Source organism: Hyposmocoma kahamanoa, unplaced genomic scaffold (genome assembly GCF_003589595.1).
Source record: "Hyposmocoma kahamanoa isolate Upper Pololo Valley unplaced genomic scaffold, ASM358959v1 167, whole genome shotgun sequence".
Taxonomy (NCBI): domain Eukaryota; kingdom Metazoa; phylum Arthropoda; class Insecta; order Lepidoptera; family Cosmopterigidae; genus Hyposmocoma; species Hyposmocoma kahamanoa.
This window is the reverse complement of record NW_020653605.1, coordinates 300,654-326,626: the sequence shown is the minus strand read 5'-3', so window position 1 is coordinate 326,626 and position 25,973 is coordinate 300,654. Positions and strand designations below refer to the sequence as shown.

General features: G+C 35.4%; 3 protein-coding genes across 3 annotated transcripts in view; 1 reads left to right on the top strand and 2 right to left on the bottom strand.

The window, feature by feature from the left end:
- LOC113225577 (WD repeat-containing protein 7) overlaps positions 1-25,973 on the top strand; it is a 180,066-nt gene that overhangs the window by 89,306 nt on the left and 64,787 nt on the right. The gene's annotated exons all lie outside the window — the stretch shown is intronic.
- Positions 2,050-8,590, bottom strand: LOC113225575. The gene is made up of 3 exons (XM_026457904.1): positions 8,547-8,590; positions 4,357-4,473; positions 2,050-2,771 (listed from the first exon to the last, which is right to left on the bottom strand). Exons 1-3 carry the CDS (start codon positions 8,556-8,558, stop codon positions 2,079-2,081), a joined length of 822 nt encoding a protein of 273 aa, XP_026313689.1. The 5' UTR covers positions 8,559-8,590; the 3' UTR covers positions 2,050-2,078.
- On the bottom strand, positions 14,398-15,436 carry LOC113225576 (larval/pupal cuticle protein H1C-like). The gene is made up of 2 exons (XM_026457905.1): positions 15,385-15,436; positions 14,398-15,196 (listed from the first exon to the last, which is right to left on the bottom strand). The coding sequence occupies exons 1-2, from the start codon at positions 15,394-15,396 to the stop codon at positions 14,519-14,521; spliced, it is 690 nt and encodes a 229-aa protein (XP_026313690.1). The 5' UTR covers positions 15,397-15,436; the 3' UTR covers positions 14,398-14,518.

Sequence of the window (25,973 nt, the reverse complement as noted above, 5' to 3'; positions counted from 1 at the left end):
AAATAGTATAGCGCCAACAACTGACCAGTGTGTACGTCTACGTATATTCCAAAAATATTCTGTATTTATTGTAATAAACACAATATCTCCAACAATGGGAGGCTGTTCATTTCGGTGGTGCGGGAAAAACATCCAATTGCAAAACAAACGGAATCACATTACATCGGTATTTATGTATTAAATGTCTAATTTGTCATGTTATGTCCATTACAGAAAAGCTCAAGTTAAACTTGTCCTATTGAAGTGAAACAATTGACGACGCCCGTCAATTGTTTAGAATTCGGGGTGGCCAATCGGAGCGCAGTTGTCACAGTAATGATTTGGCAGAATAGTTTTCAAACAAATTAAATGACATTTCGTCTCTATTTCTGGTTATATACTCGATGCTTGCAAATAAAGAATATGAGTATGTGGTCAACATCGCAGCTTGCTATCTCGATTATGAAGTATGATTATGAAATAGAAATGAAATGCTGAACAATTCTGAATTTGAGGCACTCTTGTTCAAATAACCACAAACAAAGACTCTTCCAAGCGCGGCGGTGTAACCAACTTTGTGAACCATGTGACTTCTAGCTTAGGTCGTAAATAAATATAACAAAAGCGAATCAAGATGAAGGGTCTCCTTAAATACCATATTGATATTCAGTTTGTCAACTGTAGCTGTTTTTATATATCAAATGCAACTTGCAATGCTAATGTAAATTCCTTAGGGCACGCCCACGCAGATTTCAAAACACTTTACTAGGTATCATAGAAAGGTGATTTATAAACTCTTCGATATTTTAAGCGAATCGTTCGATTCGAATTGAAATCGTTCGATTGAATGTCGTTCTCGAAACGAAGGGCGCTTTCGGAGTAATTCAGAACATTCCGAGTTAAATTCGTTCGATTCGAATACGATATCGTTATCCAACAGCGTTTACGGAGCAAGGTGGTACAGATTATAAGAAAAATGAAAATCCATATACATAGGAATGAAACTATTTTTCCGGATTTAAATCGCGTATATTTGTTTTTTCAAACAAACCGACGTTTCGGGCCCTTTACAGGTCCCATGGTCACGGTTGACTGGGGACAACCTAAGAACTCGAAATCCATATACAGATTTTAAGACTTTCGTGGTTATTCACTAAATGATTATCACTAATATCAGGTTTCTTACCACGGTATGACTTCTAAAATGAAAATCATTTTATATACATTTTTAAGACTTTAAAGGCCTAAAATATAGGAATGCATTTGTCTTGCATTGAAATAAATTAATAAAATTGAACAAAATCCAGACTCAATTTAAAATAATAAGAGATTTTCATATTACATTCTTGCTTTGTAAACAATTGTACGTTCGGTATCTTTCACTCAATAACTGTGTTCTGAACAACGTTTGTAGCCTTTGCCGGTCGAGAAGCTTGAGTAATCGTACGGATGTGATGTCATTTCGGTTCGGTTTCGAATACGACAGTTTGACGTTCCATTCGGGTGGAATAAAAATGAAAAGAAATCGTAGGATATCAAATAGAATCGGTCGACAACTGAGTTATCTTAAGGTTTTGAATCGAACCCCTGGTGTGACTTCTGGCCTGGCCTGGCCTGGCCTAATTTATACAATAATAGCTTGGCGATTTCGGCTATGGGCATTCGATGAGGAGATAACCGGTTTGAAGACAGGCTGGACCTGTAAATATACACGAACTTTTCTAAAGACGTTGCTCCGGTTTTTGTAATCCTTTAGTTTGAGACCAGATCATTACCATGGTTATCTACATTATAGACACCATTTGGCTTATTTTTCCGTCTTTACTAGTGGTGCAACAGACGCCTGCTTCTGCTTCATCAATTGCGGAAGTTCAGCACGCTTTTGCACATCTGTTCCCGTTATTTTACTGTTAAACAGAAAAAATACTGTGTACGTTAGTTTTTTCAATTTCCTTTGTCAGTTTAACAAAAATGTTAGTATTCGAATTATACCTTTACCTTCATTACTGAGGGTGGACTAAAAATGAAATTTGAATACACAACAAATAAAACGGCTCATAGCACCAAAAAGCTTTTTAATTCCTTCTCATTTTTGACCATTATTTCAAAACAAGAGGATCCTGCACATATAGAGGTTGCGACCAAGGCTGAGGCAACACACTATAAAGCAAAACTGCTGGTTTCTCCTTCAAATTCTTTTCCAACTCCGCCCTTTTCTCGCCATCCTTCTCCAGGTCTGCCGTCTTCACCAATGTTTGTTGCTCTTGCTCCTTCATCATCATTTCGTATTTCTGTTTCTCCAACAATTCATATTTCTGTTTCTCTATCATCTCATACTTCTCTTGTTCTTTCTCCAAATATTCAATCTTCTTCTCCAATTCTTTTTTTTCCTCCTTTAAAATCTTCAATTTCTCGGCTTGTATAATTCCTGGAGTTGCATAAACTATAGGAGATAAAGTGTTTATAGGAGTTATAGGGCCTATAGGAGCTGCAGGGTGAATCGGAGCTATAGGGGACACCACAGGTCCTTGCAAATAAGGCACAACAAAATTATAAGATCTGGCTAGGGCCTGACTATTACTTGCAATCGACCCATCAAGCTTGGCTTCAGCTGTCTGTACAGCATTCAGAGCTTGCCATTTCTTGTCTTCAATAGACCAGAAGGCTTCTTCGGTATTTTCCTTTGCTATGTCAATAGACTCGTTAATAGTGTCTTTCTGGTTCTCAATTGCTTGCTCCGTTAGTGCGCGGGCTTCGTCGGCTGCAAATTGGGCTGCGTCGTCGATTTTCACCTGTAAGTTATGTATTCTATTATTTCTTTTAAACTGATAACATAATTACTGGCATGGCATTGTGAAAATAACAAGTAGAATTACTTTAGTTTCATTGTTTGTAAAATATATGGAAATTCAGTTTCCTCTGAAGATGAAGATAAGCTTAGAACATCGATAGCATACATACAAGTACTGCAATATCAATTATATAAATATAGGTGACAGTAAATTAGTAGAAGCACGAGGATAATATTCATCCTTTTGGTCTTACCGGTGTAGAAGCATAAAGACATATTAGTTAGTTAGCTCTTACTGGATGTGGAGCCTTGTGCTCCTACCAATGGGAACATCCAGTAAGAGCATGAGGAAATGGTTGATTCGTTTACAAAAATCCCGATTGGCGTCGACTTTAGAGCAGGTTAATTTAGGGCAACAAACATTTTATGAAATTTTTATTATTCTTACCGATGACAAAAAAAACAGATGCATTTAAATCACCAGTGACCACGGGACCCGCAAAGGGAAACGTTGGTTTGTTTGAAAAAAACTAATATATGCGATTTAGATTCGAAAAATAGTTTTATTTCCTAGATCGAGTGCCACTAATAGGTGGCATTGCTTGTACCCTGAAACGCACAAGCAAGTTGTTACAATGATTGGTATAAGATTGGCGAGTAGTTTTGTGTACGAAATCCTATTTTCGTGGGACACCTGACTTGTAAACCCTAGAAACCAATCTAGATAATCTATAAGGGGTTGCATAGCGACCGATTCCACACCATGGGACGGATGGTATGCTGTCGACCTACCTTCAAATTTTCTTGGTTAATGAACCTTCTTTGTTATACAAGCCCAAGCTTCGAGCCATCGAGTATATAACCAGAAAAAGAGACGTAATAAGGGCCATACATGCCTGGTAATTCATCAGTGAAACATCACTTATAAATATCAACTCTCGTTTGCAATGAAATATAGACAGCGCCAACAACTGACATGTGTGTACGTCTCCGTATATTCCAAAAATATTCTGTATTATTGTAATAAAGATAATATATCTAACAATGGCGTGCTGTTCCATTCGGTGGTGTGGGGAGAAACAGCAAAACATCTAATTACAAAACAAACGATATGTAATTTTTCAATTTTCGTCAATTATAGTAAAGCTCAAGTTAAACTGGTCGATTTGAAGTGAAACAATTGACAATACCTGTCAATTGTTTCGAATTCGGGCTGGCCAATCGGAGCGCAGTTGTCACAGTAATGATTTGGCAGAATAGTTTTCAAACAAATTAAATTACATTTCGTCTCTATTTCTGGTTATATACTCGATGCTTCGAACATATATGACTATCTCAAGAGGCTTATTAACACGCACCTTCTTAACTTCAATCTATATTCTTTTCCTCTTTCTCAAATTTAGATATCGCTGGAATAGCATAATATACGGTAGCTTAACGATCTCCTTAAAGAAAACGTGTACAGTCGGTGCCCTCACTTAAGTATCCACTATTTGCGTAGCACTTATTACAAATAGTGGATACATAAGTGAGGGCACCGACTGTACCTATTGCCCTAATGGTAATACGTATAAGATTTGAAATACCTTAGCATCAATAGCGGCAGCTTGCACGTCGTCCGGATCGTCAATCTGGACGGCAGGCACTTCGAAAGCGTCGCCAGATGGCGCCGCGTACGCGCATGCGATTAGCGCTGCTAGTACCTGTGTGTTAAAATTGAAATTTGATTATTGATTTTTTGTTTGTCGCTATATAAATACGTTAAGTACGGTGCGAACTTTTTAACATTTATTTCTTCTGTCGATACAAAAGGAACATCAACGGGAACATTTAAGAGGTCAAAATCATTTTTTCTGTCGTTACTTTGTTTATATGTTTCGTCAATTTGAAATTGACAACTTTTATTTAGTTAATTTTTTTTTCATTTGTTTTCCAATACAAAATTATTTACATTGGTTCTTAAATCTAACCTACCTACTGCAATCCCTTAACTGGTTTATACGTAGGTGGCTACAGTCATCGTACAGCATAAAGCGCTTTCTTTTATAAAAACAAAAATAAAATTATACTAAATTAAAAGAAATAATATTAAACAAGAAACATTGTAACTGTTACATTAACTGATATTACTACTAACAACAATAACCAACAATATTAATACTTGGTCACATTTTTCATCAAACAGTAGTAGTGTTTGATGAAAAATGCCTTCAACCTGTTTTTGCATTGTTTTACATTTTTACATATTAAATATTTTCTGCATAAGGTGTTCAGGTAATGTGTTTAATGTATCATATGTTTGGGCAATTTAGAATGCACATGGTTAAATTTCAGGCACAAGGGACTTGTCAACTTATGTCTCAGGGTGTTCAGCGCAGTGGCAGTGCCCCTCAGAGCTTTGTGATTTAAAGCTGAGTTAAACTGAGAACTGTTAAAGCAGCAAACTTCTCGGTTGCATCTTTTAATTTCTTTATGACATTCATTTGTTATTATTGTAGTAGCTATTTATTAGTGAATACCCTGCTGATGAAAATAAAAAAATAAGTCTTTTGTTCAAGAAAAAAAAACAATTCACGAACATGTATCAATCAATCTCTCAATCATCAATCGCTCAATTATGTCTCCTGCGCGGAAACAAACTAGATCACCACCAATGTTATATGAAGCAGTTTTTTCGCACTACTACTCTGTCTAGTCACCGAAGTACGGTTTCTATATCTATCGCGTATCGTCGTCGATGGGCTCTCTTCGACCGAGAAGCAAAGGCCTGTCGTTTACCACCAGGTGCATGACTTGTTCGTCCCGTCACTTCAGCCGGATTTACATTTGTCTGACAAGCCGTGTCGTGTCTCGTCAGAACGGTATCGGTTTCATACATTTAATATGGTTAGATTAATATTAGTGTGTCGCAAGCTGACGTGACGGCTTGTGCTGTGTGTATGTAACCGATACCGTTCTGACGCGTCACGACACGACACGTCAGACAAATGTAAAACCGGCTTTAGTCTCATTAAAAAAAATTGTTTGTTTATGTGTTTAGCCAATTTGAAATTATGTTTTTTATGTATGTGGGCAAATTAAAATTCATAAATTATATTTATTTGTTTGTTTATATATTTGAGTATTACAAAATGTTTTCATTTTGTAGTTTAAACGGTACCAGAGTAAAAAGACCATCTACCAAATCATAATATTTTATAATTATAGTATCACTACATTAAAACGCCTATCTGTCAATGTATCAATCAATTAAAAACAGCAAACTTTTGCACTAATAAAAATCGAATGATAAATTCAATCGAAACAATTATAAATTTAAATTATTTTAATATATATGCATCGCAATAGATAGCCAATTGACACCAAGGCTGTTTCTAGTGTTGTGCTACGTTCCGGTATTTCGAATTAAAATACAAATACATTATCTTACTTCTGTTAAAGTGTTGTGTTTTTTATGTTTGGCATTCTAATGTTGTTCTATCTATTACACGGAATTACCACCACCAACACTGGTGTTCTTATGGTGTGGCAAGGAATCATAGGAACTTCTAGAAAATGCGTTCCTAAATAGCGTTAGATCTTTTATTTGACACATCGCAAATATGGTAGTGGCGTTGTAATTCACCCGTTTGCTTTTTATTACAGTTAGTTTACCTATCGCTTGACACAATATTATTATGACGTAGTTAGTCGTAGTATTGTTAGTTCGTTCATTTACCATGTAGCGAATGAGTTAGAGCAGGATCTCTATATTTTTTACATTCACAAAAGAAAGTCATAAAATAATAAGTAATAACAAAGGTAGTCTACATTTGAGTAACTGCGTTCACAAAATAGCATATTAATAAATTCTTCCACTGACATCACACCTTAAGAAAATATAGATTTTGTTCCAAAAAATGACGCTACAAAAATAAAGTAACAGTCGTCGTCACAAGTCATAAATCCATTTAATATTTGTTATATACAAGGTTTAAAACTATCTTGAAACAAAAACTTTGTGCTAATGGTGAAAAATCATAGTAATGATCGGTTTAGCTCTTTCAAATTATTTCTAGCTGTAAGCATTTTAAGTACAAATGATAAATGTAAACAAATATTTATTTACAAAGAATAACTCCTAAAATTACTTACTTATTTTTAAAAACATACTAAAGGGAATTTAATAGATTTAAAGCGCAATTTGCTCACCTATACAATACATTTATTTTCAATTGTTAGCAGAAACACTAAATAAAAAATAAAATAAATCCTTGTATTTATTTTCGACAGTTCTCTTACTTTTTGGTATATCGAATAATTCGGATATTTACAAATCTATAACAACACTATAATATAAACCAATATAAATAAATAATTAATAAAAACAGCTGCCTACTAGACCACTTAAGTCGAGTTTGAAGTTTATTGTTCCAATTATTATTTTTTTAATTAATTTACAGTTGTTCTGTTAACAAAATATCAATAGTTTTTTTCTCCAGCACGTCATATAATAAAATGAAAAACCGACCTCAAAAGTAATTACCTTAGTAATTACAGCTCCTTGTGAAAGAGTTCGTCCAGGAAAGTAATGCCACCTTACCTATTTCTGCCGCCAAGCAGTAATGTTAGCATTATTGTGTTCCGGTTTTGAAGGGTAAGGGTGCTGGTGAAATTACAGGCACATGAGACTTGTCAACTTATGTCTCAGGGTGACGGGCGCAGTGGCAGTGCCCCTAAGATCTTTGCGATTTAGAGCTCTGAGTGGCACTGCAACTATTATGGACAGGTGTGTAGCTTACCATCAGGCGCACGAGGCGTACCGTCACTTGATACTATTAAAAAAAAATCCGCAATCAACCATCATCAGTGATGATGATGAAAAAAGTAGATAGGTAACACATGACTATATTGACTATAGTTGTGGTTTGTGTCTTACATTGTGAAGGAGGGGCAACGAAATAACTTAATTGTGAATGTAATTAATTGTCATAAGGTTATTGGTAAGTAATGTTAGTACAGACGTCCATTTTCATGCAGTTAATGTACATTGTTCCTTTATTTCGTTTCTTAAATTAATAATCATCTCAATAATTTGAAAATTAACAATTTAATTAAGAAAATTGATTTAAGAAAATATTTAACAACCAAAATTATAAAACATATATTAGTTTTATTTCGTATGTTATTTTTCAACTTATTGATACTGATATGTTCCCAAAAATATTACTCTATTTCGGTTTATATTTTTTTTTATCTACGACGTACTTTATGCCTGGCTGCTGAATAATTTATTGTATGATTAAGATAGAATAGGAAGAACAAAGGTTTCCCCTTAAGCAAATCCAGTCTGAAAATATTTAGTCAATAGAATTAAAATCCTCAACCCCTATTGGACAGAATGACAGCAGACTAATTAGACTCCTCATGCATATCAATGTTAGATTAGAAACATCCATTTGTTTTTTACATTTATTATATTTTTCACAATAAATTATTTAGTGCGTAACGGCAAATTTTGGGATATCACGTTTTTGTCACAGCACTATTTCTTTTTTAAAAAAAGAAACGTTAAAATTCAAATTCGAATTCGTTTGTATAAAACAAACGTCCAAAATATTCTCTAAATAATAATTGTTTTCAAATGCAAGCTAAAAATATTTTAAAGTTACTATCTTTAAATACGTTAAAGTAGTTCAAAGATTGTAACTTAATTACGGACACAGATATATTTCCATATTTGCTATACACACACACACCAGAAACAAACACAAAAGACAAAGAAAACTCCACCGACCAGTACTCTCATCTTGCAAAGATATCTCGAAGGCTACTGGACGCCTTCCTCTCATGATCTGTTTTTATATTCCAACTTCGTATATAATAATGTACATAGCACAAAATACTATATAAAACTGGCCGGATGACCAGTGTGTCGTTTAGAGAAAAAAAAGTAAAAAAAGAACGAAGGCGGGAATGCAGGAAGCGCGCGCTTTTTGACATATGATGGACGCCATATTTGATGATATGAGTTGTTCACTTTAAGACGGACCCTTACGCAATAAGATGAAATTCCTTCAATGAAAGAAACATTACTATTTGATAGTAATGTGTGAAGCACATTAGATGTGCCTGAAACATTGTATGGTTTGCAATTATTTATACAGAAGTCTTGGTTTGTAAAGGTGCAATAAAATTGTAAAAAAAATTGTGAATACAATTTCATTGCCGCCTCAATTGTTCAATGTCACGGACCCACTATTATTTACATATTTAAGAGCACTTAAGTGCAACCAGACTGCTCTTGAAGATAATTCTGATGTGGCATCTAGATACCAATTCGCCACATCGCGTATTGTCGGCAACTCGGCTCTGACAATATAAGAAAAATAAATAGCGTTTTAAAACGTTATGCTCTATATTTTTATGCGTATAGCTGAGGAAGTCTTTGTCGCGTTTTATATTACCGAATGGTACAATCTAGAGCACATCAAGTTTAACATTAGATTTTGAGGCTCTCGTATTGTAAGCGGCATAGAGTTGATTTAAAATCTTAAGTATCAGACTTGACGTGCTCTTGGCCCAGTGCAATCTGGATATTTTTAAACTCTAAGTGAATAAGTAGTTATCTTCTAGGCGTTCGTGTTCATTTCATTACCACATATCCACGCAAGGGTTTCATAAAAAAAAAATATTTAAAACTCACCGTACAAAACAATGTATAAAATAACTAAAAGATGACTCTTGATTTTATACCGTATAATAAGACTACAGAGCTCCAAACTAAATGGTCACGCTAAGGGCGTAACAATTTTATGCATTATTTTTGCATACATATAATTATGTGGATTTATGCGCAAAATGATTATGCCACATGATATACACAAGTCCTGTAACAAAGCAGACACATTATACGAATGTTGCGTCATACTCTCACGACGATGGCGCCTTTCGTAAGTCTAGTTTCGCCCTGTGGCGTCTCATGGGTTCATCAGGGTTTACATCTTGAACCGTAATTGTTCTTAGTCGATATGAGAATTAGATTATTTTTACACCTATGTTATATCTATAGTATGGAAAAATCGTGTTATGCCTATACAAGTGTAATTACAGGCACATGGGACTTGTCAACTTATGTCTCAGGGTGATGGGCGCAGTGGAAGTGCCCCTCAGATCTTTGCGGCTTAAAGCTCTGAGTGGCATTACAACTGTTATGGACAGACGTTTAGCTTACTATCAGGCGCACGACTTGTTCGTCCGGTCACTTGATTTTATTTTAAAAAAAGCAGATTTTTTGGGAACATGCGATTCATTACAATATCTAGACTGGAGGTCATTGCCTCGCACTGAGTTTTAAATTCCCTATAAATACTGACGCAATTAATTCTGAACAACACTACCTAGAACAATTAGGCTAAGACAGTTTGAAAACGTTTAAGAAACCTAACTGGGGTTTCTACTTTTCTCATTTTATTGATTGTATTAATGGTTCCTTGTCTCTATATTTTGGAGTTGTTAACAGGCTTGATTGAAAGTTCGTTTGAATTTAGTAATAAGACCGAGTCAAATGGGCTTGTTACTAGGAGGAAGAACAGACGTGATGTAATAGCACCAAAGTTAAATATTGTTAAACATGGTCCAAAATATCAAACAGCAAAAATGTTTAATAGTCTCCCTGCCGAACTTAAACAGCATAGGGTTCTATATCATTCAAAAAGAGTTTGAGGCATTTCTTTTTGGATGAATCATTGTATTGCGTTGATAAATTTTTTGTTGGAGGCTTTTGACTTTAAGTTACATTTAAACATGATAAGGATATCTAATTTGACATTGTTGTTATTATTGTGTTATTATTATTTTGTATTTGATGTACGTTTTTAATTGTAATTGTACTTTTTTTCCAACACAATCTATTTTGTTAAGGAAATAAATAAATAGATTCGAGAGCAGGACCCCCTGGAACTGTCCAAAGTTCAAAAGTTTCAGACTAGATGTTCTCTTAACTCTACCAGTAAATGGTATTGGAATGTCAGTAAATACCATCGTTCTCGTGCATCCGCGTCTTTGCACCATTGTAATAACTAATAGTACAAATACAGTCATCTTCGAACTTTACTTCCCTGGTGGTAGGTAAAATACGTTGTTTAAATGCAACACTTATAATTGTTGTAAACACGACAATTATAAATGTTGCAACAAAACAACAATTACAAAATAAATTTAATTTTTTGACAAACTAACATACCTACATAAATAATTTAGCAATGAAATACTCTGATAAATACTATGGTAATTTAATTAATAATTTTTTTTTTAATTAATTTTCTTTTCAAGTAATATTTCTTCGTTGTGTACTTGCTGTATGTTTTACACACTCTTTCCAACAAAAAAAAACCTACGAAATCGGTTCATAAAGATATCGCGTATGTATGTTACATACAAAAAAAAATACTATCAAATTGAGAACCTCCTCCTTTTTTTGGAGTTGGTTAAAAATACTTTGTAATTATCATGTGAGACATCTGACATTCTAAGAGACTATTTCTAATAATAATTGTATTTTTTTTTTATAAAAAAACTGATGTTTGTGAAATAACATATTTGCCTTAAAATCGGTTAACAGAAAGGGGATGAAATCCAATCAACTGCATTCACCCCTAAATTACCACCTTTAAAGGTGGAACGAGGTACCGCCTTTCCTACAAACAGGAATCGTGGAAATCGGTTCACAAATGGATTAATCACAAAAATTATTTCATCCAAGTCAGAGAACTTCATCCTATCGTATTTTCGCGATAAGTCGTTTTAATTCGTAATTGCAACGCCAGTCTTTTGTAAAGACAGGCGAGACGTTGCGTGCGGCGGTAGCTACGACTTATGCAATCCCACGACGTTATACATCCGTTTGTTGCCAACAGGTATCTGTATAATCCGACGTCACATGCATACAAAATTTTGCAACGCGTCACCTGTGAACTAGATTCTTGCACCATCCTTGTTTAGTCTATTTGCTATTATAATTTTATTAGGCGTTTCTTTTTTCATGACTATACGTGGAATTGTTTATGAATATTTTCGATTTTTTTACCGTTCTGTATCACACAGTATACCACCCACCGCTATGCATGGATCGTTTTTAAGGATTTTTCTTCGCCGTCACTATCTATTGTTCACATTTTTTGTGAAATAAATAACTAGTTTTTATTATAATAATTACTACAAAGATCGAATACGAACGATGGCACTTGAACCCACGACCATACAAATATGAATAAATAAAAATTAGACAACACCACATACTTTGCACTAATCCCAAAGTAAGTAGCTAAAGCACTTGTGTTATGGAAATCGGAAACAACAATAGTACCACAAACACACCGACCCGAGACAATATAGAACAGTTAGTTTTCTACTGACCCGGCCTGAGATCGAACCCGGGACCTCAGAGATCTCGGCACCACAAAAACCGGTATGCAAGCCGCGGAGGCCATCACTACTGCACCGAGTATTGCTCTTACTAACTGAGCTACGGGTCAAGTTATCGAGTTGTCGAAATTCTCGTATGTGTTTTTGTTAAAGATCTTTTTATTCAATTGTTCGGCTTTCCGAGCTGCTAGTGACATCCAGTGTTACAAGATACACCCAAAGCCTGATCACATGTTACTTATCAACGACATTAATTAAACATCACAAGTACATTATAATTATTGAAATACTAAATTAATATTTAATTTCAAGTTATGCATCAATCAAAATGCAGTAAGCCTTTGCATAATTTTAATAGTTGTTTTTATTCATACTGATTTTAAATTCGTAATTGTATTATATACATACTTCTAGTAGCCGCCTGTTGTTTCTTCCGGAGCTTCCTCACATTTTACGAATATGCTTTAGTCATAACGTTAAATTATAACAGTGTAATTTGTCAATTATCAAACATTGAAATTATATAAACACTGAAGTCGTAGAATGTAATTGGAACTATTAGAAAATGATTAGAAGTATTTGTTTTGAAGGTAATTGTATTGACATCTTAATTTTATGATTGCTAATTACGCCGCTATAAGCCACGGCTAGTAAAGGATTTTTATGATTTTGGGCGGGGGAATGAAGAGGATTTTTGTCGTTGAGTTGTAAGCGTTGTTGTCTGTTTGGTCAGATACTATTAATGCGTGTTTGTAGTGCTCTTCCCCTGAAGTTTAATACTAGTCTAGATTTCAGAACCTTATATTTAAAATTCAAGCCCTTGCCAGAAATGGAACTTGCAATACTGAGTGAGAATACAAGTCAGATGCTACCACGTTTACGCTTCCTTTCCGTATCACTGGATAGGTCGTCGCCCGCGCATCTCAAGTTCAAGTTCGAACGAAAGTGAATTCTCGACTGCCTCGCGCTAGATTTTTGCTCTTGACAAAAAAGACAGATGTTACACATTTGACTTTTTTGTAATTGCATCATAAAATAAGGAACTAATCGTTGCGAAAATGGACAATACATTTATTTTACTACCACAAATGACACCACACTAGAAAAAAAGAAAAAATGTATTAAAAAACATAGTCAAAACAACACACGATACAAGTATGTAATTACAAAAGAAAACAAAAATTAAATTAAATTATTTACATGAACGACATTAACATATATTGTGTAAACATAAGGACACTAAGTTTATAGATTGTGTAATGCCAGTCAGGGTACGAAAAAGGTCACTAAGGGCGCATGTACACGCTAACAAATTCGACGTGTCTGCTACAGAAGAGATGAGAATGGTCTTGTATACACGACAAGAACTTTGTCGGATCTAGCCACGAAAACATGTCGTGTCTGTTGCAGACGAGAAAATGACGGGTAATATGTACGCAATACGAATGCTTTCGGCAAGTTAAAGAGTTTGTTTTGTATTTGAAATGTTTATAAATTCCAATCTTAAAACTTCAATAAGATAGATGTAACAATATTGGAATCAACCAAGTTTTTAAAGGGTTAAAAATCTTACGCAACAATGAATTTTCTAAAGTAATACAATTGCGCAATTAATTATGGCATTGTAAACATACACCTACGGCATTTAAAATTAATAAAATTATAACAACAAAATGGCAGAGATACGACTTCCTGGAGCAGGTACAAGTATTAATTTTTAAGAACATGTTAAGGTTTTTTATATGGTCCACTCTAATTCCGTATTTTTTTTTTATACTTTGTGAAACTTGTCTATCGGTTTAAGAATTCACGTTCAAGGTTCAAATAACTATACATACTTCCGCTTTGTAAGCGTGCTAAATTAATTATTTTCGTAAACTTATTTATTCGACATTGAATTACTGCGTACGTTTACAAATCTAATTATTAATAATGTCTGTGGTAATAAGGCCGAGAATTTGAAATCGTAATTTTTTTTGTATGGTCTTGACTTGCGACATTTACCTACTTTATAAAACAAAAGAGGTTGTATGTAAATTCAAAATACTAATTTGCTCAGTTCCTTTATGCATTATTCATAATTTTAATGTTACGTTTTTTCATTTCCTCTAGTTCCTTCTCTAGTTTATATTTCATTCTTTTTTAAATTTTTTATTAAAGTTTCAATAGTGCTGTGATTATTACCTATTGTTCAATGTTAGGGAACAGAATAAAATACGAAATTTTTGTACAAAAATTACTATGTCATTTATTCACACATCCTCGCTTCTTTCTATTGCATTATTTTTTACATAATTTACATTCCAAAAATGAGTATTTGGTTGACTAAATGGTTATCACAGTTTACCAGCCGTGCGCGGCGTAACCATGACCGGCGTAACCATGACCGGCGTAGCCGTGGGCCAAAACTGGGGCATGGATAAGGGGAGCTGGGTGGGATTGCTGCAGAGATTGAGAGACAACGGTCTTGCTAGCGGCATAAGGAGCGGCGGCGTAGGCCAGAGGCGCGGCGTGGGCCAGGGGAGCGGCGTGGGCGATTGGCGCAGCGTACCCGTGGACGGCGGGGGCGGCGTAAGCCAAGGGAGCGGCGTGCACCACTGGGGCAACATGACCAGCCAGCTGCTTAGCCAAGATAGGTGCGGCGCCAGCGGCGGCTCCGTCGAGTTCAGCTTCACGGGTCTTCACGGCATCAACCGCCTGCCAAGAGTGGTCTTCGGCAGCGTTGATAGCCTGGCCTTGGAGTTCGGAAGCCTGGTCGTGAGCTTCACGAGCAGCGTCGACAGCCGCACGAGCGTGGTCGCTGGCGTCCACATGGGCGTCGATGGCGGCACCTTGGAGGTCCCCAGGGGAGATAGTAGGAGCAGCCACCGCCAAGGGAGCAGCGTGGGCTACTGCCACAGGGGCGGCATGGGCCACGGCGTAAGGCGCCGCGTGGCCTATAAGACCATGGGCATAGGGTCCTGCCAACAGCGCGCCAGATGGCGCGGCTGCGGCGCAGGCGAGGACGGCGGCGGCAACAAACTGTGAACACAAAGAACACTTTCAAATCTCCAAATCCATACTTTAAATCTTTATTCATCACTGCACTGTGAATATTCTCGTTTATTATATATTATTCGAATATTACATTATACACGTCACTATTATTACAAGTATTAGGTCACAACACTTTTTTTTATAATTAAACATTTTCGGAACGCAAAACTAACCAGAAATCTCATCGTGCACTTCTGTAGTAGACTGCGCGAGGGCTACTGATTGCTCTCATTACGTTGTACGCGGTTTTTATACTTTCAAGGCGCGCGTGCGAAACGGAACGCCAGTGAAAAAAGTAACTGGCAACTCAAGGGCGGGAAGGGTGGCAGGAAGCGCGCCAATTTTGACAAATACAACGTTCCAATTTTTGTATTTATTCAATTTGCAGTTAATACCAAAGACTAAAAACTGTTTCTTTTTAAAGTGTTTACTTATTTTTGTAGCAAAGACGTAATTTACGAATCTTTTTTCTGATATCCAACATATTTATGTGTATATTTACTGAATAACTAGATCGATTACGTAACAAAATTCGTCTAAATAATTTGTTAGTCAATTTACAATTAATATGAAATTGTAAATTTTCTTGTTTATTATAGAATGACTTTGCATAGATATCTCTGTAACTTATTACTGGCTAGCTTTTGGCCGCATTTTTGACTAAACCGGGTTGCTGAAAACAGACTTTTTCAAATTATACATTTCTCACAGTCACCGTGTTTAAACATCTCAGTAAAACCAGATATTTATTTATTTTATCACGGATAAAAAACAACCGTGCAAAGCTAGTAACAAATGGCCTTATTACTAACGTAATTCTGCTACTACTACTAGCAACATCACACACGAATTATTATTACAATGTTCATGTCATATAGTATCATCAAAACTTTTATGCGTTCCACTGCTGAGCACGGATCTCCTTTCAGGTGAGAGTTTTAGGCCATAGTCCACCATGCTGGGCCAATGCGGGTTGGAGGCTTCACAAGTTTTCCGAGGGTTGTGAACCCTGTGACGTGCAGGGTTCATCTCGATGATTTCCTTCACCGACAAGCTCATGGTGAATTTCAAATAAAATTTCGCACACAAATTCCGAGAAACTCAAATTATTAGGCTGCCACGGTTCAATTATTATTTCCTATTAAGTATTCGCTACAAATTATTATCTCAAAAAATAATATTGTAGTTTTATAGAAATACAACTACAATATTATTTAAATACGTAGTATTCGCGCCGGTAACTCCACTGGGAACGTCAATGAGAAGTTAAAAAAGTGACATTACATGCTATGGCTACAGACCATGTGCTAAAGTTATTTTTGATACATATTTAAAATTAATTCCTTGTAATCAAAGTACAGAATATACAGTGTTAAAACCGTTAAAGGCATTTATTCATTGTGTCGTTCAATCCTGAACATAAAATAGACAATTTAACACACACGTAGTATAGAAATACTACGTATTTAAATAGTGTAGCCATTTAAAAAATAAAATGAGACAGCGTATATTTTGGAATGCTTAGAAAATAAACTGTAATAAATTTTATACGCATTCCGAGAAACTCAGAGGTGCGAGCTCGAGTCAGAACCCACGACCTCCACTTGAGTGTAGGTCAAACCATTAATCTACCCGGCTATACTTATAATGTTAAATTATAACGTGTTAAAAATAAGACTTTTTTGTCATACCAAGTGACACGACGAACAAGCCGTACTACTGTTGTTAGGCGACACATCTGTCCTTAACACTTGCAATGCCACTTACATAGCAAAGATCTGAGGGATACTGCCACTGCGCCTGTCTCCCTGAGACATATGTTAACAAGTCCCATATGCCTGCAATTTCACCAACACCCTTACCCTTCAAAACCAGAACCATCAGTAATGCTCGCATCACCGCTTGGCGGCAGAAATTTATTCTTAATACTAATAACGCCAAACGTGGGAACTTTCCCTTAAAAACTAACCTTAAAAGTAACTAACTGGGAACTAGCCTGGAAATTACATAATTTTCAGGTTAGTTTTCTCATGTATGAGTGTATGTAGGTGGCAGTTTTTATCAATTTTTATCAATATTATTATGGTAAAGTATTATTTCATATTGCCTTGTATTATTCAACAGGCAAAGAAAAGGTGCCAAGTTCGTAACCCGGACAGTGAGAAATATTTGTACGGCCTACATTTATTTCTCTCGTGAGTTGGGTGTAATTTCTGGTTGTCTATGCAACCACAACCGGGACACAGGCTTTCCCTAGTGCGGGACTATGTTGAGTGTGTGCGTTATTATTATTATAATTATTATATTTCAGTGAGTATCGAATATGGTAGCATACTCGAATACTTAAATAATAAAATTTGATAGAGATAACTAACCTGAAAATTACCCGAGAAGACGTGTTATGAATTCCAGTTAATCAACAGCTTAATGCTAGGTACTCCTATGTCCTGGTTTTAACCCATAATCGCCAAACCTTTTTACAATACATTCTGCGTTATGGGATCATATTCGTAACTTGTACTCATAAACTACAACAGACACTACATCTGTCATTTATATTACTTAAGATATTCAATATGTGCAACGAATTATTATCTTACCTGTACTGCCTAAATATGGGTAGTCGTATTTCATTTGAAAACCTTGAATGTAGGATTTAGTTTCTTTTAGTAAACCATTACCCTCTATTTATGTCGCAGTGGGATTAATAATTTAAAAAATAGAATTTTTTAAATCGGAACGCGATTTATATCACGTCATGAGTAACCAATAAGATTTTTTAGCATGACGTAATAAAAGACGCGTTCGGAATAGTATCGAGAAATCCGTATTATTTGAAATATGTATAAAAGCATACGCAGATGTATATAATTGCACACTACACGCCAAATCCAACTTTGTTACCAAAATCTTTAGGGACACTGTGTATCTCCAGGACGCTTGACAAGATTAATTATTTCATGCAAGGTTGTTTACCTTTATATTTTTTGTTTGTAATTTAGAAAAAACATCATCTTTGTGTTTGTTGAGTTTTTTTTTTGGGATATAAGTGCATTTTTTGTTATGACCATGAATACAAAGATCGAACATTTTTGCGGGCTGCGGTGAGAAGGTTATTCAAAAATCTCTCACTAAATGTCACTAGATGCGACGAATGCCGAAAATCAGTACATAGATCTATAACGAAAGCATAGGAGAATTTCGTTGACTGGATAACTGGACCCGTGGCTCAGATGGTTGGAGCAATAATACGGTGCAGCATGGTCGGGGGTTCATAAATAATAATAATATAGTCATAACGCACACGATTGTGTGCATTGTGCTAGGTTGATTAACCTAGCCCCGCACTGAGGAAACCATGGGTAACGGGTGCCATGGACACACATAGTCAACCACAAATTACACCCAAACCCACGAGAGAAATAAATGTAGGCCATACAAATATTTCTCCCGGCCCGGGAATCGAACCTGGAACCTCTGCGTGGCAGTCTGGCATGGTAACCGTTTGGCCACGTAGGCAGTTAAATAAAACATCTTATTTATTTTATCATTTTTCCAGTCGTGACGAATTCACAGGCCACGTGACGTCATCGAAGTCACCCCTACTCAGACCTGAACCTTGTGAATTTTGATAAAATATTTTAATTACACTTAATGCATTGTGCGGCGAGGATTCTGAACTCAGTATTTATGCTGTACATACTTGGTTTGTACAACACTGATTTTGCTGCAAACAACCTCCATAGCAGGAGCTACAATCTCACAATGATATACCAATTTCATTTAAATAAGTTAGCACAGAAATAAAAACCTTAGTAAATAAGGTATTATTTTTTATCTAATCAAGTGACGGGACGAACTAGTAGGGTGCTTGGTGGTAAACAACACGCCTCTCCATAACGGTTGCAGCACCAATGAGAGCTTTAGATCGCAAAGTTCTAATGGGCACTGTGTTTTCATCTATGATCAGAGCGATAGGGGAAAATAAATAATTATAATAATAACTTAAACCATGGTTTAACCCTTTAAGAAAAACCCCGTGCTCAACAGTGCAACGTATGGCTTAACGACGGTGATGATTATTAATATAAGATCGAATACTAAGAAAAATTCCCTCAATCCTGCTGAATTCGAACCAACGCCTTCAGCGTACCGTGTTTGACGTTCGCTCAACAAAGTCAAAGTCAAATAATCATTTATTAAAAACAAAATATTAAAAATAAAAAAAATAAAAGAAACGCAAAATGTTTACATTTGAAAACGTCATTTTTTAAGCTACTGCTCGTTCGCTACGCTACACTACAACAAGCGAATTCATTGAATAATTTAAAAAAATGTGGTAAAAGAACACTGTAACTTTAGTGTGACTTAAAGTGCTTAAGTTTTGAAGTTATGTTTTAGAAATTTTATATTTATAGGTGTAAGAATATGTAGTAGTTTACGATATTCATATATATGTATTGGTTTTATTATTTATAAATATTTGTGGATTTGCATTTATTTATCGATTTTTATCTATTGATTAGTAATTCTTCAGACACCGCCGTCTTTTTCCTGTGAATAATATAATTACTTCCACCCAAAGGTTGTCTGGCAGAAATCGCTTAAAGCGATAAGACCACCCATTGTACCACCGCTTATTTTTAATTTAATTGTATTGTATTTGTTTCCTTTTTTGGTGTACAATAAAGAATTTTTGAATTGTATTGTATTGAACGCTGACCTCCCTAAGAAGAACGAGCAAAAAACTCTTGGGATTGCTCTTTTCAAATAAACTTAAATGCTATGAAACAATACACTTTGAATCGTAATTGTGTGGAATCTAGACTCATGTTACCTTTCCATACATCTTTATCTAATACATGCTCTTTATTGTAATATTACTTTTCAATTAAAATACTTTTATTGTAAATTATTATCTTAACATATATATACCCGGAATCTTATTGTAAAAACCGTACATACAGTTCCCCATAAAAGAAACCGCTTACCTTAGTTAAACGAAATCGTGGTAAGGTGGTCAGGAAACAATGAGTTTGGATTTGATTCTAAAGTTAATATTATGGATATCTTCTTTCTTAATGAAATTATGTATATTTTTACGGGCATACAAAGTAAATGTACTGTAATGCCACAGAGAGAAACCCGGACAACTGATCTACGGAAGGAACCAAGCCTTACGAATTTTTCGTAATGTCTGCTGGCACTGGCGTTTAATGATAGTATTGTTTTTAAATTATTCGTAAAAGTGTAGAGCGCCTCTAACGTGCATAATGTCAGCCACAGCGTATTATGACAGTTTTTTTGGCAATACACACTTCCTGCTCCACCCCAGCGATCCGCTTTGGAATCAACAAGTACATATTAACGTGTAAATATGTATTTATTAACTTTTATATGTTGCAAAGGTTCCAATATCGTCCCGTCGTTAGATTATTTGTCGGAGAGTGGATAACTAAAAAGTAGTGTAGGAATCAACGTCTTCCACCAAACCGTGCTAGACCCTATGCCAACTAGGCCATGGAGCGGATCTTACGAATTTTTCAGTGCTTGTTTCAGATCTTGTTTTTGGTTTTTAACGACTTTTTGCTGTTGCGCCATCTGTGGGAAATCTGTGTCTTCTCTCAGCCAGGTACTTTTACAGCTACTAGCAGCTGACTAGAGATGTCGCTTTTATTGGTATAGCGGTTGGTTGGCATGAGCTAAAAGACGCTGGTTCGGATTAAGGATCGAAGGATTTTTTTCTTAGGGTCGTATTCCAGAACTCTACTCAATACTCAAGTCAGGACTTGAGTTTTGCAGTGAGCACTGAAAATCATACTCAAGTCCTTGCCATTAGGGTCGTATTTCCAGTGGTTGAAATCATACTCAAGTCTGCTCAAATCCTGACTTGAGCATTGAGTACAGTTCTGGAATACGACTCTCAGTGTATTAATACTGATTTATCTTTGTATTAATAATTATAACAAACTACCACTAGTCATTATTTCATAATAAACAAACTTTCGTGTATGCTACTTGTTGCTATTGCGATCTTTGATGATGTTTGTTTTGTGTTTGGTTTTTAACGACCTTTTTCCCGTAGCGGCCACCTGTGAGAAATTTTTCTTTTCTTTTTTGAAAGTTTTCTGATAGTGATGTGTAAATAGTTGGAAACTACTGCCATTGACGCAACAAGTTTATCTGTCTCAGTAGTACATTCCGCAACAAAACAAGGATTCAAATCTATCAAGTTACACTATATAAATGAACTTTACTATACAAAGCTTTTAAGTGTGACTTTCACTACTTAAAGTTCTAAGTTTAAACGCAAACATTCAAGTTAGCCTTTGTGGTTATAGTGAGTTACTTAACGGACTCATGGTGACCTAATTTTTGAATGATTGTTTTGTTGACTTAAGGCAGATTATAAAACTAACATCGAGTACTTAACCGATTTTGTGAATTATGTTTCTTAAACTTTTGATTGATAGAAGCTGTGGTAGCCTAAAGGTTTGAGCTCCCGCCTCTCAAGCAGAGACCGTGAGTTCGAATCCCGGCTCGCACCTCTCCTGTGAGGAGACCCGTGCCCAACAGTGGGACGCATAAAATGGGTTTATGATATAGATTATTGATTATTCTTGTAAAAATTTAACTAAGTCCAAACTCATGGTACCACGATTTCGTTTAACCAAGGTAAACGACTCTTATGAAGAACTGTATTCGTTTTTACAATAAGATTCCGCAGCTTTTATAAGATAATCAGTTCCTAAATTTAAAAACTACATTAAGAATATTTTGATTGAAAAGTCATATTACAAAATTGAAGACTACATGTTAGGTAAAGATGTATGGAAAGACGACATGGCTCCAAATTCCACACAAATTTGATTCAAAGTGTATTCCGTAGCATTTAAGTTTGTTTGAAAAGAGCAATCCCTAGAGTTTCTTGCTCGTTCTTCTCAGGGGAGTCAGCGTCGTGAACGAGCAGTAGTTTAAATGTGACGTTTTCATGTAAATTTATTTTACCTATGGAATAATCATTTATTTCTTTGACTTTGACTTTAAAAAAAATAAAAAATATTATTTACCACGCTATAGACCTTCTGTTTGTTTATGCCCAATTTCATGGTATTGACAGTGTTTATTGTATTCGGCCTTGTATCTCTTAAATACGCGTGGAACTGCATTATCTTTAACGTGTAATTTAACGAATAAACATAAACAAACGCGTCTCAAAAGGGTTTTTCGGGCAGGAAAGTTGTGACGATGCGACCTCCCCCATCGTCATCCCGCTTTTTCATCACCTTTGCTCTGGTCACTGGCCGCTTATTTTCAAATTTTGAATCGTTTTGAATTCTTTAATTCCTTTGCGTCGTCATTCTCGTCTTCACCACTAGTTTTGATCCGTTTGCCAGTTTCCGATTTAAATTATGTAACCTATCTATATTTGTAAAAAATACGGCCCGTTCGGGGTAATTTCTTTACCGTGTAACACGTGTTTCGTAGTATTTAAGTGGGGAGTGTTTTTTAATATTGTACCTGTTTTTTATACTATTTTTATTATTACAGCCTTTCTTCACCTTTACTAAATTTATGTTGCCCGAGTAATCTATGGGTATTGATCCCTATTGGCGGTTTACAACCTTTTCAAAGTTGTTATTTAATATCGCTCATTATACGTGCTATTGTTGTGATAGTGTCTCGTCTAAGGAGAGCGTTTATTATTTTATTTTTTTATAATACCAAATGTCGGGACGAACTGTTATATCCACTGTCACTGCGCCAGTCACCCTGAGACATAAGTTGACAAGTCTCATATAATTTCACCAGCACCCTTACCCTTCAACACCGGAACGCAAGAAATAAGTACTGCCTTCCCTGGACGAACTCTTTCACAAGGAGCTACCGCATCTAAAAATGTATATGGGAATGAAGGGTTTATTATTATAGGTATAATTTTAATTAAATTTTGAGTTTACTTCACGTTTTGTAAATACGAAAAACTTGCCGTCGCCGTTTTTGCTTTAGTCTAAGTCAAGTTTGTTTTGTAAATATCAGCCTTAGTCACTGTCTAATCTAGGTTGTTGTTATTGTTGGTTGTTGTAAAAAACCGTTTTTTTTCATAAAGTATGAAAATAAAAATATGACAAATATGAAATATGAGTATTATTCTTCATATATAAATTGCTAAAAATAAATGGGCAACACTCAATGACGTTTGTATACACATTAAAAGTGTTTGTGGATTAAGTACGTTTTTGTCAATTACTGAAAATCAGGTTTTTTATTATTATATTTTTTTAACACCAATGATTTTTATTTTGGTTAAATTTTTTATAGTTTAAAAAATAAGTAGGTAAATAAACAATTTAATTAATAATATATACATATTTTTATTAACTTTAATGGTGTAATCAAATATTTTAAAAAACAACCTAGATCCCTAGACATTTTTGGTGTATGTTGTCATTGTTTAGTTTATAATTTGATTGAATTGAGTGCAGTGCAACGAACTCTTCGTTGTTGTTTAGTGTCAAGTGACTATCAAATTGGAGATTTTGTATTTACAGTATTCATAAAGTAAAATTGTTACAGTTAGTGTTTTATTTCATTTATTTTCTTTTACTTTTCGGAAAAATTAAAAAATTTAGAAAAAAAACGATCGTGCTTTTTTATTGTTTTTTTTCTTCACATTTAAATGTGAAGATATATTTAATTCTTTTCAAGTTACATTTCATCTGGGCTTAACACATAGAAGCAGGCAAATGAATTTCCATTTTTTTTTGAAAGCAATGACTTGTACTCCGTTGAGAAACTGTTCTCACGTTAATTAAGTTACCAGCGCTATCTAATATAATAACGATAATATTGCATACCTTCTGGATTTATTTTCTGATCACTAGAACATCGATTTATACAGTTACAGAATACAATCTGAAGGTTAAGAAAGTTCTGTGTTATGCGAACATTTTGATGTCGAATGGACACTGTTATTAATAAGTAACACTTGAGTTAACTTGGCAGTTAATCGAATAGTTGTCCTTCATAGCAGTCTGAACGTGGTAGTTATCGAAACATTGTATTTTCTTTACGTCATCTAGACTTCCTGTGGTACCGAAATTGGTTAACAGACAAATTTGTAGGAAATGAAACTATTTTTCCGGATTTAAATCGCGTATATTTGTTTTTTCAAACAAACCGACGTTTCGGGCCCTTTACAGGTCCCATGGTCACGGTTGACAACCGTGCAAACCGTTATATGCAAAATTTCATATAAAATTTACCATGATCTTTTCGAAAGAAAACACTGCAAACCTGCACACATCTACAAAGCAATTTAATGATGTGTGTGAAGTTCCCCATCCGTATTGGGCCTGAGTGGGCACACCCCTAGCAGTGGTACCTATAATATATGAGCTAACTATTATTATTATTTATTAATAAACTTATTTTCCAATGGTATTAGAATGTTAATTATTTATTTATCTACTTATCTATCGACGGTAACTACAGTAATAAGTACATAATCACGGTGTAACTGTGCTATGCGGATAATAACAGTCTGGCTAGAAAGGTCAACGCGGCCCTGGTGGTGTGCCTACCACTTTTGCTTTTGATATTTGTGATATATTTGAATAATGTAAATACAACTTTATTATGGATCACAATCGTCAATCTGTTTATTCAGTAGCAGTAGGGAAGCCCTGTATCGCGGATGCCATGGACACACACACACATAGGCAACCACAAATTACAACCAAACTCACGAGAGAAATAAATGTAGGCCATACATCTGCGTGGCAGTCCAGCATAGTAACTGTTCGGCCACGGATACAGTAGAGTTTATATCTGAAAGTCGTCTAGGGAAGTACTGCTGTCTTGTGTATTTCTGCCGTCAAGCAGTAGTGTGAGCATTACTGTGTTTTAGATTTGAAGAGTAAGAGCGCTCATGGAATTTCAGGCACATGGGACTTGTCAATTTGTGTCTCAAGGCTCAGTGGCAGCGCCCATCGGATCTTAGCGATTTGAAGTTATGAGTGGCACTGCAACTGTTATGGGCAGGCGTGTCACTTACCACCAGGCGTACGACTTGTTCATCCCATCACTTGTTATCATAAAAAAATAAATAAATAATCCTAAAACACTATAATAATCTGTGCTTCCCAGGCATTGACTTACAATTATATGGACGTCGGGTCCGCGCTAAAAAGTGTCCGAACTTATAGGGCGTTAAAATCGTATACAGAGCGTCATTCACGCTTTAGTCTTCGTTTGTTCGACTGACAGCGAAGCTAGCAAAATTAGACAGTACTGCGATGACATTACAATTGAAATTCAACGTTTTAGCTTTTTCATATTCCTTTACATGTCACTACGTTTAAATAGGTTGACTTGGGACATTTTTTTCGTGGTTTGTGTGTTAGACCCGTCGTCCATTTATTTGTAAGTCAATGTTCCCAGGCACTGTTTTTATTTAAAAATATCCGGCCTCAAAAGTTTGTGGAATTATTTGCCAAGTTTTATTGAAATCCGTTATCGGAAAGTGCGCGGAACCGGATTCATCCACTAGCTTGCCACCCTTAGAGGTGCAATATTTCCTTCAAATTTAAACGGAATCAATACTGAGGTACCCTCTTTCCAACAAAAGAATTGTCAAAATAGTTTCACAGATATTAAGTCTGGCGCTATCTTGTGACATATATACAAAAACGTACAATCGAATTGAGAACCTCTTATTTTTTAAGTCGGTTAACAATAAGTACTGCTTTGTTGCTGCAAG